General features: G+C 50.4%; 1 protein-coding gene across 5 annotated transcripts in view; it reads left to right on the top strand.

Moving 5' to 3' along the window:
• Egfr (epidermal growth factor receptor) overlaps positions 1-7,826 on the top strand; it is a 125,767-nt gene extending 117,941 nt beyond the window's left edge. For 3 of the 5 annotated variants that reach the window (XM_021254211.2, XM_004839841.3, XM_087196035.1), the window contains 5 exons: positions 2,125-2,222; positions 3,128-3,295; positions 3,746-3,793; positions 4,591-4,696; positions 5,325-7,826. In XM_021254211.2, the coding sequence (XP_021109870.2) occupies positions 2,125-2,222; positions 3,128-3,295; positions 3,746-3,793; positions 4,591-4,696; positions 5,325-5,683 (779 nt within the window). In that variant the 3' untranslated portion in view covers positions 5,684-7,826. The remainder of the gene's footprint in view (positions 1-2,124; positions 2,223-3,127; positions 3,296-3,745; positions 3,794-4,590; positions 4,697-5,324) is intronic. The other 2 variants (XM_087196034.1, XM_021254210.2) reach the window with 1 other exon arrangement.
• Positions 7,827-13,284: the final 5,458 nt, after the last annotated feature.

Genomic DNA, 13,284 nt, shown 5'->3' with positions numbered 1-13,284 from the left:
GGCACTGATCGGCCCACTGCCCTGCAACAGCCAGCAGTGTGGGGCCAGGGCTGAGGTCCACTGTGAAGGTTGGGCTTCTCCCCCGTGGCTTGTCCCACAGCCCTGCACCAGAATTGCCCTCTTCTTCCACTGGTAACGGCTCGCTTTCTCCTGTCCTCTTATTTTTACCACCTGCGCATCATACAGACCTGTGGGGCTCTCTGGGGGCTCCCGGTGTGCACATGCAGTGGTCACAGCTTTCCACCCTCCCTCTCCCCACCTTCTTCCCCTGCCCCCCGCCTTCCCGATCCCTAGAAGCCCCTGAGTTCTGCCCCTTCCCCTCCCCCATTCTAGTGCTCACTGTTCCACAAGGTTTCCCTAAACGACTGAGAACATGTGCTTTTGTCTTTCTCTGCCTGTCTTCTTTCACTGGACATAATGATCTCCAGTTCTACCCACAGGGCTACAAATGGCAAGATTTCACTCTTTCTGCCTGCATAGTACTCCACTATGTAAACATACCACATTTTCTTTATCCATTCAAGGCAAGGGCACATGGGTTGGCTGTGCATTTTGGCTCGGAGAAACATGGAGGTGCAGGTATCTCCTTGGTCTCAGATTTTGTATCGTTCAGATACATGCCCACTCGTGGAATTGCTAGGTCAAACTATAGTTCTAGCTGTAGTTTCTGAGGAGTCTCCATGCTGGTTTCCATGGCTGTCCTAACTTGCGTTCCAGCCATGGTGTTGAAAAGCTCCTTTCTCCCATCCTGGCCAGCATGTATCATTTCCTGTCTTTGAGGTGAGAGCCACCCTAGCTGGGGTGAGACCATATCTCAGGGTGCTTTTGATTTGCATTTCTCTCATGATTCATGAAACAGCGTTTTTTCATATATCTCTTGCCAACTGTATGTCTTCTTAGAGAAGTGCTGTTTGGTTCTTTGCCCACTGTTCAATTAAATTGTTTATTTTAGGGGGCTTTGTGTGTGTTCAGCTTTCATTTGTACTATTTGCCAAGATGTTCATTCACAGGTTGTCTCTGACTGTTGGAGATTGTTGTAGCTGCTGCCGTTTTTCTGTGCAGAAGCTTCTTAGTTTGACGTTTTCTTATCCATTTTTATTTTCCCCAGTACTAGGGATTGAACCAGGGCCTCCACACTGAGTTACACCCCAGCCCATTTTGCTTTTTAATTTTGAGGTAGGGTCTCACTAAGTTCCTAAGCTGCCCAGGCTGAGGTCAAACTTACAATCCTCCTGCCTCAGACTCCCAGTGTGCTGGGATTATCTATTTTTATTTTTGTTTCCTGTGCTTTTGGGATCGTATGCGAAAGACTGTTGCCTACACCAGTGTCTTGGGAAGTTTGCGTTATGGTTTCTGGAAGTAGCTGCATGGTTTCACACCTGAGTGTCAGGGTTTTAATCCACTTTGAGTTGACTTTGTGCGTGCAGGGTCTGGTTCCCTTCCTGTGTGCATCCCATCGGCTCTGCCAACACTGCTTAGGGAGAGGCTGTCTGCTCCACAGTGTGTTCTTGGTGCCTCTGTCAGGAGTCAGCCACTGAGTGCGCTGTGTGTTAGCAGTTGGGCTGTCCATCCTGTCTGTCTGGCCCATGCTTGCTTTGTGCCTGCTATGCTGTTTTAATAACCATGGCTGTGTGGAGTGGTGTGGAATCCACTGTTGTGATGCCTCCGGCCTGTGTTTTGTTTCTTGTTTGCCTGTTTGCTTACTGACCTCAGGATTCCTTTGGCTATTCTGGGTCTTTCATGACATAAATGCTTTTTTTAAGAAATTGTTTTAGTTACTTTTTTGTTTCTGGGACAAAGTGCACAACACGCACAACTTGAGGAGAGGCTTATCGGGGCTCACACCTGGTAGAGGTTTCAGCCGTGCTCGCTGGCCCCAAGGCAGGGCAGCATCTCAGAGGGGCCTCGCCCAGCAATGTCATGGTGGCAGGAAGCAAAGAGAGGGGAGGCACCAAGAGGGACATGGACCCCTCCGGGCCCTTCTCCAAGGACCCCTCTTCCCACCAGGCCTTACCTCCTCACCCCACAAGCCAGGCTCGGAGGACATCAATCCGTAAACCATAACAACGCCATCTTTATCATTTCTCCCAGGCTCTAATTGCTGTTTTTCTTGTTCCTTCTCAGGCTGGATGATAGATGCAGACAGTCGCCCGAAGTTCCGCGAGTTAATCGTTGAGTTCTCCAAAATGGCCCGAGACCCCCAGCGCTACCTTGTCATTCAGGTACTGGGCCCCTTTGGGACCACCTGCTGTCACTGTGCCTGTCCTTCGGCCTGAGCCTCAGTCACACTGTGAAGTCCCACAGCACTTGGAGCCATAGCTCAGGGAGTAGAACACTGGTCTTGTAAACCCCACCATGGGTTACAGGGGGTCCCCCTTAAGGAGCAAGCTGGACTGAGAACCAGGGGTGGGTCCTGCCCAGCCCAGTCCTCTGAACTCTCCTTTCCAGAGGTAGCTGCCCCTTCCATGGGTCCCCACAGCTCTGCCCACCAAGCCCTCTAGGGTCGTCTTAGTGTTCAGATTCAGTGAGTTAATGTATCAGTAACATGCACTGTGCAGCACTTAACAGCACAGTATGTGCCTGGTAAATGCTGCAGCCTCTTCCCTTTCTCCTCCCCATGGAGACTTCCAGACTTTTAATATTTTACCCCCAGGTCCCCATATGCAGTGGGGAAAGCAGCTGTATGCTGCAGAAAGCTGCAGGGATTGTGTTACAACTAAATTGGCAAACCAGGCATGGTTTGCATGCTCACAATCCCAGCATTGGAGAGGCTGAAGCAGGAGGATCACAAGTTTGTGGCCAGACTGGATTACAGTGAGAACAAGCCAGGTGTGATGACACACACCTGTAATCCCAGCACTCTGGGAAGGTGAGGCTGGAGGACAATCACAAGTCTGAACAAGCCTGAGGAAGGTGGCAACTTAGTGAGATCCTCTATCAATATAAAAATTCTAAAACGTGCTGGGGACATAGCTCAGTGAAAAGGCCCTGGATTCAGTTCTCAATACCACAGAAAATTGAATCAGCAAGCACACAGGACCCTACTGAGGACAGAGCCTCACTGCTATGGCCAGGAAATGGGGCAGCTCCTGAGGACCCTTGCTAACCGTCAAGCTCTCTGCACCAGGGGGATGAAAGGATGCATCTGCCAAGCCCTACGGACTCCAACTTCTACCGTGCCCTGATGGACGAGGAGGACATGGAGGATGTCGTAGATGCAGACGAATACCTCATTCCACAGCAGGGCTTCTTCAGCAGCCCCTCCACCTCCCGGACTCCACTCCTGAGTTCTCTGGTACAAACAGCCTCTCCCTCTCCCTCTCTCTCTCTCTCTCTCTCTCCCCCCCTCTCTGTCTCTCTCTCTCTCCTCCCCCTCCCTCCCTCCCTCTCTCCCTCTTCTTTTTCTCCAGTGTTTTAAACACATTGACTTTTGAGAAAATGACCACCTAGATCTAGTGAAACTCACCTACAGACAAAGAAGTAAACTTTTACTGAATAATAAAGTCAAAATCAAAATCAGGCAAGTACAGGTATGGATTACTTTGTGGCATCACAACTGCTTGGGTAATCCTTCCTGATCTGCCCAAGAACAACGTGAAATCTAGCCAAGCCTAGTTTTTGTAAAGGGAGTGATTCAAGAGGGAAATTAAGCACCTCCGCATCTCCCACCAGTGAGACCCACTGCAATCCGGGGAAGTGGGGAGGAGAGCAGTGCTCCGCAACCCCTTCTCTGTCTCCTTTTCAGAGTGCAAACAGCAACAACTCCACGGGAGCTTGTGTTCACAGAAACGGGGTAGGTAAAACACTTTACAAAGCAGAACTACCCAGCAGCTCTGTACTCAGCGCAGCTCTGCTGTGCATGGAAAGCGAGTCTGGACCCAGACTCACTGCTTCCTTCCTCCTGCATGGACGCCTCCCTGTGCCCCAAGGTGGCCGATGAGCCATCACCTGTCAGGCTGCCATTCACAGGGTGGCTCCTGAACCACTGAACAGCACCGCTTTGTTAGAAGTGTACATTCTCAGCTGGGAATGGTGGTGCCCACCTTCGAGCCCCAGTGCCCTGGGGCAGAGGCAGGAGGATCACAAGTTCAAGCCAAGCTTGAACAACTTGGTAGCTTAATGAGACCCTGTCTCAAAATACAAAATACAAAAAAGGGGGGAGGTGTAGCTCAGTGCCAAGGTCCTGGGTTTGACCCCAGTACCACAGAAGAAAACAAAATTGTAGATCCTCAGGCCACCAGCCAGGCCTGCTGAACCAGGGTCTCTGGGGGACCAGAGGCCTGTGTTCCCTCAGCCACTGAGGGGATGCTGGGGCACTTACGTGTGACGCTTACCCTGGAGAGTAGCAATGCAGCAGAATGTGCACTTGCTCCTCATGCATGTGAAGTGTGCATAGCTGTCCATGCCACTGTGTGAACAGGGCAGAGGGCAGGGCACCCACAGCACTAGGCATGTTGGGGCACAGTGTGCACCAGGTGTTGGGTGTCCGCAGGCCCCACTCTCGGGCCCCACCCCAGGCCCTGAGCCTGCTCTGCAGCAGGCGCAGATGGGGTCCGTCCCCAGTGAGGCCACCCTGCCTGTCTCCCCCAGCAGAGCTGCCCTGCCCAGGGAGACAACTTCCTGCAGCGCTACAGCTCGGACCCCACGGGCGCCCCAGCCGAGGATAGCCTGGATGCCGAGTTCCTCCCAGCACCCGGTGAGTGGTTGCTCACACCCAACGCCCCTTCCCTGGACATCTCGGAGGTCAAAAGTTGGAGCGTGCACAAGGCCTGGTGTGGACTCGGGAAGCTGCTGGGTTGTTTGCTGTGGGTCTGTTTTAGAAATGGATCCACAGATTTTCTGGAGTTTGAAGCAGACAGCAAAGATAGCCATGTGTGTATGTGTGTGTTCAAGCACACACTGTGCGTGCGTGTATGTTTGTGTGTGTAGATGTGGATGTGTGTGCGTAGGACAGATAATGCATGTTCTCTTGCCTGGCTCTGTGCTTGGCCTGTGAAATATGTATTTTTCTAATCTGAGCTGTAGCTCCAGACACTTCCAAACTGCAATGTGCTTCCGCAGGCACAGGCATGCACACGTACACACCCACAGAGGCAGGCTGTCCTCTGAGAACTTGAAACTTGCCGAAGAGACAAGTGCCCTGGCTTCAGGAAGAGCAGACAAGTGTGCAGTGTATTCTACAGTCACCCCTAAGGCTTCTGTGCCTCTGCTATGACTGCAACATTGCAGACATTCACAGGGTTCACCACGAGCCCAGAACCCGCCTTGGAGTCTCAGGGCAATGCTTTGCCGCTGACCTTGCCCTGTTCTCTTCTCAATTTCAGAATACATAAACCAGTCCTTCTCCAGAAGGCCTGCAGGCTCCATGCAGAACCCCATGTATCACAATCAGCCCGAGCACCCCGCTCCTGGCAGAGACCCACACTACCTAAACCCCCACAGCTATGCCGTGGGCAACCCTGAGTATCTCAACACCCTCCTGCGGACCTGTGTCAGCGACTCAGACGGCTCCATCCCCTGGACCCAGAAGGGCAACCACCAAATTAGCCTGGACAACCCTGACTACCAGCAGGACTTCTTCCCCAAGGAAGCCAAGCCCAACGGCATCTTTAAGGGCCCCACAGCGGAAAATGCAGAATACCTTCGGGTGGCCCCGCCAAGCAGTGAGTTTATTGGAGCGTGACATGGAGCACAGCCTCCACCATACAAATTCCAGCCTCTTCGGAACCCAGGACCCAGCCCCAGCTGCTGCTCCACCCCAGCCACGCCCTGTTCTGGCAAAGGCCGACCCAAGATCGGCTCTCAGCTGGCAGCTGTCCTTGGCACCCTCAGCCCAGAAGTGCTCTGTCTGGGATGTGCTGGGGAAGTGCAGGTACATTCCTCAGTCTCCAAACTGTGAAGCTTCCACATACACACTCAGCGAGAACATTGGCCATTTGGGCAGAAGTTTACATTTTGGAGAGGTACATTAGAAAAGCAATAAAAATATATAGGAGTTTTACTGCTTGGGGATCTTTGGGTTTCTAGTCAGTGGCCATGCCTGATTTTGAGTTCCTGGGCTGTCTGTCCAAGGAGGAAGCCCATGTACTTGCTACACTCAGTCCATCCAGGCCAAGGAGCATGGGCCTCAAGTCTTCCAGCCACCACTGCATTCCACTGGCTCTGCTCCTCCGAGACTGTTGAGGAAGGCAAGTGTACACAAGGAGCCCGTGCACCCTTGGCAGGCCTGCTCGGTGCAGACTCGTATCATGGCAGGTACATAGGATAAGCCACTTAGTTCCTTCATGGGAGAAGAGGACCTGAGGGGAGGGTTCTCCCTCAGACTCACTTTTGTATGTGTCTCCCTGCTCTGACCCCTCTTAGTTCACCAGTGTTTTCTGATCGTGAGTATTACCCTTGTCTACTTTCCATTCCATCATTTTGAAACTTCATATGCTTTCCCTGTCTTGACATCATGAAGCTGGCAAAAGCAAGACAGTACGTCCAAGAATAGCTAAGAGTCCACATTTGATCCACCAATGTTCAGACCTACCATTAAGACAAGGAAACTGCAAGAGTTTGCTCAAGAAAGCAGCAGTCAGATTTCTTATTTCTGACAGTACTGGGAATTGAACCTAGCACTCTGCACCATTCCACATCCCCAGCACCTTTTGATGTTTTAATTTGAGGCAGGATCTCATTCAGTTGCCTGGGCAGGGCTGGAACTTGCAATTCTCCTGCTTCCCAGAGTTCTGGGCTCCAAATGTGCATCGCAGCACTCAGTTTAGCACCCAAATGTGAGTCTCAGATGAAAATTTGGGGCACATTTCATGAGATTACAAAAATGGTGCTCTGAACACTCACTCTGCCTACACCTCTCTCCAGCTGTCTCATGAGAGACAATCTTCGCATTTTCCCTAAAAATACTTGGCTGGGAAGGTGCATGCTCCTCCATGGCTACTGGCCCAGGTCTCTGTGCGCTTGGTGACAAGGTGTCATCTGCGAGGCCACCAGGCAAGAGCTACCTGCCACAGGACCTGCGCCTCCCAGGACAGGCAGCCAAGGAGAGAGATCAGCGGCTGTTAGGAAGCTAGATTTGGAGTGGATGACAGTGTTTTCACATCTGCAGGTGTTTTACCAGGGAAATTCTACAGTAATTTCCCTGTAAGTTATGGCTCCAGTGAGTTAGGATCTCTCGTCCTTGCAACCTGATTGTCACCAATATTTCACCCACTCTTAGTCAACATCCACCCTTTCCACTTCACCAAGGAAGAAATCCCGGATTTCGAGAAACTCACAATGTAACAAAGGAAATGGACTAATAAATACTAACTTAAAACACTATGACAGATGCCAGAGAAGAGACAGCACAGGCAGATAGATTCTGCCTGGGGCGACCGGGGAGAAGGTGCAGCGGGACATCCTCCAGGATGACCAGAGTCTCGGCCTGGAGGGAGGTGGCAAGAATGCTCCTTCCTGGCCAAGAAAGCAGCCACCGAGGGCTCCACTAGGGAAGCAGAGCACCCTGACTCTCAGGGTGGCCTTCCTGTGGGAACCCTGAGAAGTAGATGGTGAGAAGACTGGACAGCGTTCCTCACATCTGAGATTCAGAGCCTTTGCCCTAAGGCCCTTTCATTATCTGTTCACTCCAGAATGTAAAGAAAACTTAGCCAACTGCACAAAACTAGGAAGTAGAATGACTCGGCTTCTCCTGTCACCGAGTTGTCAGAAGCGGATGAGGGAGGACAGTCAGTTGCAAGCCAGCCCAGGGGTAGCCAAGAAATCTTAGTATTTTTGTACTTTATAATACTTTCCTATAACACAATAAAATAGCCAAGACTATTCAAGCGTGCTTTTGCTGTCCTTTATATTTTGGTTTTCTGGCATAAAACTTCGTTGCTATTAATTTTGAGATTGTATTTCCCCAAATCCCCTCTGCCTCATCCCTGGAAGCACTGCTGTGGGGCTGGGAGCTGAGGCTCCTCCAGGCACTGCAGTCACCGTGTTTCCATGTCACAGCCCTGGCTCTGCCCTTCCATCCTTGCTTGTGAACGGCCAGCCCCAGTGCCTTTGAGTGTCTGTCTGTCACCTGTTCCTGAGTCAGTTCCTGGGAGAAGTGTCTCCGCGCCCTGGCCTCAGGTCTGGTCTCTGGGTGCAGAGTCCGGAGTGAACGTTTACTGTGTGAATCCGCATATTCTGCAAGGAGTCCCTACTACTATACCCAGGAGAAGTACTCAGCACCTCAAGGTCTAAGAGAGCTGCATCTTTCACACTCAGAATCTGCTGAGTACAGGCTGCCTCTGTCCTTCAGTGAGTGCCCAGGAGGCGTCTGCTGCAATCAGGGTGGGGCCAACACCTGTGCTTCTGAAGCTCCTTCCCATCTGGGTTTGCCTCGCCCACCCCACTCAGCAGGAAGGAACCGAGGATGGCACAGGCACGGAAGGCCTGGGTTCTGGGTCAGGCTGCAGGGAAGCATCTCACACCTGGCAAGAGGATCCTGTGGGTTTTCCCAGATGCAGCCCGGGCTGGCGCTCTACAGAACACTCCTGGCCACTCTGACATCTCCACCTTGTCAAGGACCACAGTGCGAAGGAGAGGCCTGGCTGCTGGGCCTCCACCCACGTCCTCTACATCAGCCTCTGCATAGCGTGAGTCCAGCACCCCTTGAAGAACCTGGGAGCCTAAAAGACGGCTCAGCAGTCCCCACAAGCAACTCAGTCAGCAGCTCAGGGGCTCCCCCAGAACAGGCCCAATAACCCACTGAGCTGATTCTGACAGGAAGCCATGTGAACCCCTCATCTCTAAGACCCCTTCCGCCACCCAAGCCTTGGAGTCTATACCACACCCCAAATCAGGATAAGCCCACTGGGGAGGGCAGAGATTCCCAGCTGCTATGCAGGCCCCAAGACTGAGATTGGCCCCTCAATGTCCTTCCAAGAGCCTGCACTTCCTACCACTGGCTGTTTACCCTGAAAATGGTAAAAGTCCAGGTCTGAGCAAAGCTGTGGAACACCGCATTTCCTGAGAAGAGAGTTGTAAAAGCTGCTCTCTGCTCCTCGGTGAAGGACCTGCACCCTCTTACAAGGCAGCTCTTGAGATTGGCCCTAATCTCTCCTTGTGTCTCTTTCTCCTGATAAGCATAATGTTTATTAGAACAGTGATCTGTTTGTATTTCCCTGCCTGGGTACTATAAACCCAACTGAAGAAATTCCTGCCCTTTTCCCAGCCACACCTGCCATAGTCCTTAGACAAACATCTTTGTACTGTTAAAGACATATTCAGATAGAATTTTTAAATGCAAATCTATTTTTGTAACTTTTTTGCAGGTTATTGTCTTCTTTATGTAGCACTGAACTTTATAAAGTATATTTTTAGAAAACTCATTTTTCTACTAAGGGAAACAGTTTATTTTAGAAAGACTGCAATAGAAGTAAAATTTGACATTGAAATCTTTGCTTACAAAGGTTCAGTTGAAGCAAGAAAAGTGTCTTCTCTCTTAGGAAAAGGGACAACCTCATTGCAGAGCTACGCTAGGTCACTGCCATGTGAATAGAAGAAAGTTTGTAAAAGTAGAAAAGAGGAAACAGCACATTGGCTTAGCATCAGTCCGGCAGGCTCTGCTGAGTCTGTCTAAGACAATGTTATGGTAAAGGGGTTGCTGTGAGGAGCAGAATCCAAAGGCATGCTGTCCTCTGATCTCCTGAGAACACCACCTTGTAAAGACAAGAAAAGCAATAATATAGACTTTGTTGGTTTCCATGTACTAATCAGATTTAATGCAAATTATTTTATTTTATTTTTATATTTACAACTTACATTCACTGACCAATACAGACAAGAAGTACCTGGACAGCCATAATAATGCTATGCATGTGCGCTACGCAGCACACCCACGAAGTCCACTAACAGCTCACCCAGCCCAAGTCGGACTGCCCTGGCTGCGCCTCAGCTGCCAGGGGAGCTGTGCCTGAGACCAGTGAAACGTAAACCCCTAAGGGATAAACCCAGGCCTTTGCCCTTAGTAAAGCTCCCAAGGCTACTGCAACCCAAGCCAACACTGAGGGCCCCAGCTCAGGGGCCAGCTGTGTGTCCCTGCAGAGCGGTGACTCTCAGACCCCCAGAACTCTAAACCACAACGAAGTCAGCATCCTCCCCAAGGGTGGGGAACTGAGGCAGAGTTCCCAAGATGGCTGCCCAAGCACTGAAGGGAAGAGCAGAGGAAGCCCAGGCAGACACTTGGCCTTTCCTAGGCTCGGTCATTAAAGGTGGACTGGTTGTGAGACAAAGCCAGAAGAATTCTTGCTGTGCTTACAATAGCCTACTGCTCTCCCTCTAGCAACCAAGCAACCTTTATCCCCCAGGGTGAAGGAAATCCTCCCTCTGTCATTCACAGGGGAGACTTCAAGGATTGATACATAGTTGTGTGGCTTTTGTCCAAACAAGAATCTTCTTGTGTTGAGAAACATTTTGTATACTTTGATTATAAACTATACCTAGGATAGAAACAGAAGCCAGTAGTTGGGTTTTTTCTTCCATACACACCTGAAAAATCTCAGCGAGCCCTCTGAAGTCTAAGCCTGTCCCGCCTGAGTCACTAGGAACCCCAGTCCTCCTTTGCAGGAAAAATATGAGAAAATTTAAGGGCATGCTTTTTTAGAGGAACTTGCTTATTTTCTAAAAGCCTGGTTTGGCCACAAAGTAACCTTGCTGTACAGCATAATCCCTTGCAGATGAAGAGTTCCCATGGGTCTGAGGGCTGGTATTAGGGTGACCTGGTTAACGCCAGGCAACAGTAACTGTATGTCAGTAACATTCAAGAAACAGCCTCATAGCTTCTTTTTTTTTTTTTTTTTGGTTTCTTTTGGTACCGGGGATCAAACTTGGGACCTTGCGCTTGCAAGGCAGGAGGCAGAACCACTGAGCTAAATCCCTGGCCCTGTAGCTTCTTGATGTGGTACATTTTAACCATGTAAAGTTTTTCAGTGATGAATGCAGTATTTGTACAAATGGAAAGCAAGATTCTCTTTTATATGGTTTATACTGCTGATCAGGACATGTTGACTGTATATTGAGTCTTAAAAAATTAGATGTATATTATTCATTGTTCTTTACTTCTAAGTACCTTACAATAATATTATATTCTTTGTTGACAATACAATGTTATTTTAGCTCTTATTCGTGTCTGACTGACTGTAGATGTTCTTTCTCAATATTATTTTTCTGATGATTGATTGATGATTGATTGTGGAACTGGAGAATGTATCTATGGTCTCCACACTGAGCTGCAGCCTTAGCTCCTTGCTAAACCACTAAGTTGCCTCGGCTGGACTTAAAGTTAATATCCTCCTGCTTCAGCCTCGAAGGGTATTGGGATTACAGGCATGAGCTACCATGCCTCGGTCTTACTTATTTTTGCAGTGCTGAGGATCAAACCCAGAGCATCAAACATGCTAGGCAAGTCCTCTACCACTGAACCGCACCCTCATCCCCAACTGATAACTTTTTATTTTTTTGGTAGTAAAAGTCTTTATTAAGAAGGCTTTGAAGTCAAAAAATAAAACTCTTGATACAATTTTTTAAATTTAAATCAGCTCAGCAAATATATAATCAGTAATTTAGCTGTGGAAGATTAAAGGTCTATTACTTTAAAATAAAATATATTTTAGTTCTTAAAATTTATTCCATAAAGTACACATTTCCCTACAAATTCCCTACATATACACAAGAGGAAAAAAGTAAAAGTTAAAAACAATTTTTTTTTAATTTTTTAAAAAGACAACCGAAACACAGCAGAAGGAGATTCATAATTGGGGAGGAAAAAGAGAAACCTGTGTTCAGAGCCCAGGACCCTGCCCCACCTCCTTCGGGGCCTCAGGTGGCTTCAAACAAAACGGTAAACAGGAACCCCAAAAGAGAGTTAAAAGGCCACCCTTCTCCTTCCGAGTCTGGGCTGATAACTTTGTAATGCTAATTCATAAGCTTCACTTAGAGCAGCTTCCAGGTCACAGCCAAACTGAGCAGATAGCCTGGGAAGCTCCTGCATCCCTTTCGGTCCCTCCCACACCCGTACAGCCCCACTGTCGCTGTTGAACAAGGAGCAGGGTCCCTTCTGATGGACGGACACCTGGCAGCTCAGAGGTCCCCTCCATGCCCAGTCACTCGCCAGGACCTCCAAGGCCTCCAGGGGCTGTCAGCTCAAACGCCGTTGTCCTCGACAGCCCTCCACAGGCTCCACACAGTGGCAGATGTGCAGAAAGGCAGAGGCTGCGATGTGGATGCCAGCAGACCACACCCGGAGTCCTGCCTGGGTGGCCCCAGGGCCTCTGGTGTCTTTCATTTCTGGTGGGTTCTGACCCAAGAACGAGCTTTCCCTGCACCTCTGGTCCCCAGGGTGCTGAACGTGTCCCTTCCTGCAGCAGGGCTGAGCACAAGAAGTGGCCCTGAGTCCCAGGTACGGCCTGCAGTGGGTGCAGGACCATCTGTCACCTGTGCCCAGTGCAGCGGAGAACACCTGAGTCCCCTGTGGGGAGCCTGCGGAATACCTGGGCGCCTGCGGACATCAGGCGCTTTCCACCGTGCCTTCTGTGGGCCCCCATGTAGTGGGTGCGGGGCTCCTGTCCCTGTCCTCTGGGGCCTCTGCCACAGCCCTTCCTGGGTGAGGGTAATTGTGACTGCACTCTGGGAGGCTGAGGCAGGAAGATCACCAGTTTGAGCCCAGCTTGGGCAACGTAGGGAGACCTCAACTCAAAATTAAAGTTCTAAAAAAGGACTGAGGGTGAAGCTCAATGTGAAGACCTTGAGTTTAATCCCCAGGACCACAACAACCACAAAAAGTAATTCTAAGTATCCAGGGAGAGAAAAGATTTCCCAAGAAGGGGCATCTAAGAAAGAGAACAGAATTGCTTCCTGCTTCGCCTTGGCTCAGGGCCCGGCCAGCTTCCTGGAGAAAAGCCCAGCCCCTCCTCCGCCTGGGCCCTCCCATTCCTCCCCAGAGCACTGCAAAGCCCGAAGTTCTGTCCTGGACACACAAACAGCAGACCACCGTGCTGACAAACTGGTAAGAGGATCCTGGGGACCCCCTCTGCTCCTGCCCACCCCTGGGAGCCTGGGAGACCCAGGGCCCCGAGGTCCTGCTGCCTGGATCCTCAGAGCCTCACTCCTGGGCACTGAAGACCTAAATGTGCATTTGACCCAAGCCCAAACAGCCCTCTGAGCCCTGGGCCAACTGCACAGCTGCGGATGACTCCACGGTGCCATCCTCTGTCCCTGCCTTCCAGCAGGCAAGAGAGGCAGCCCTGAGTGACA

This window comes from Heterocephalus glaber, unplaced genomic scaffold, assembly GCF_053883595.1.
Source record: "Heterocephalus glaber isolate CG9 unplaced genomic scaffold, H.glaber_assembly_v1.0 deba00001610, whole genome shotgun sequence".
NCBI lineage: Eukaryota > Metazoa > Chordata > Mammalia > Rodentia > Bathyergidae > Heterocephalus > Heterocephalus glaber.
The sequence above is the reverse complement of the archived record's forward strand: the minus strand, read 5'-3'. Positions and strand labels throughout refer to the sequence as shown.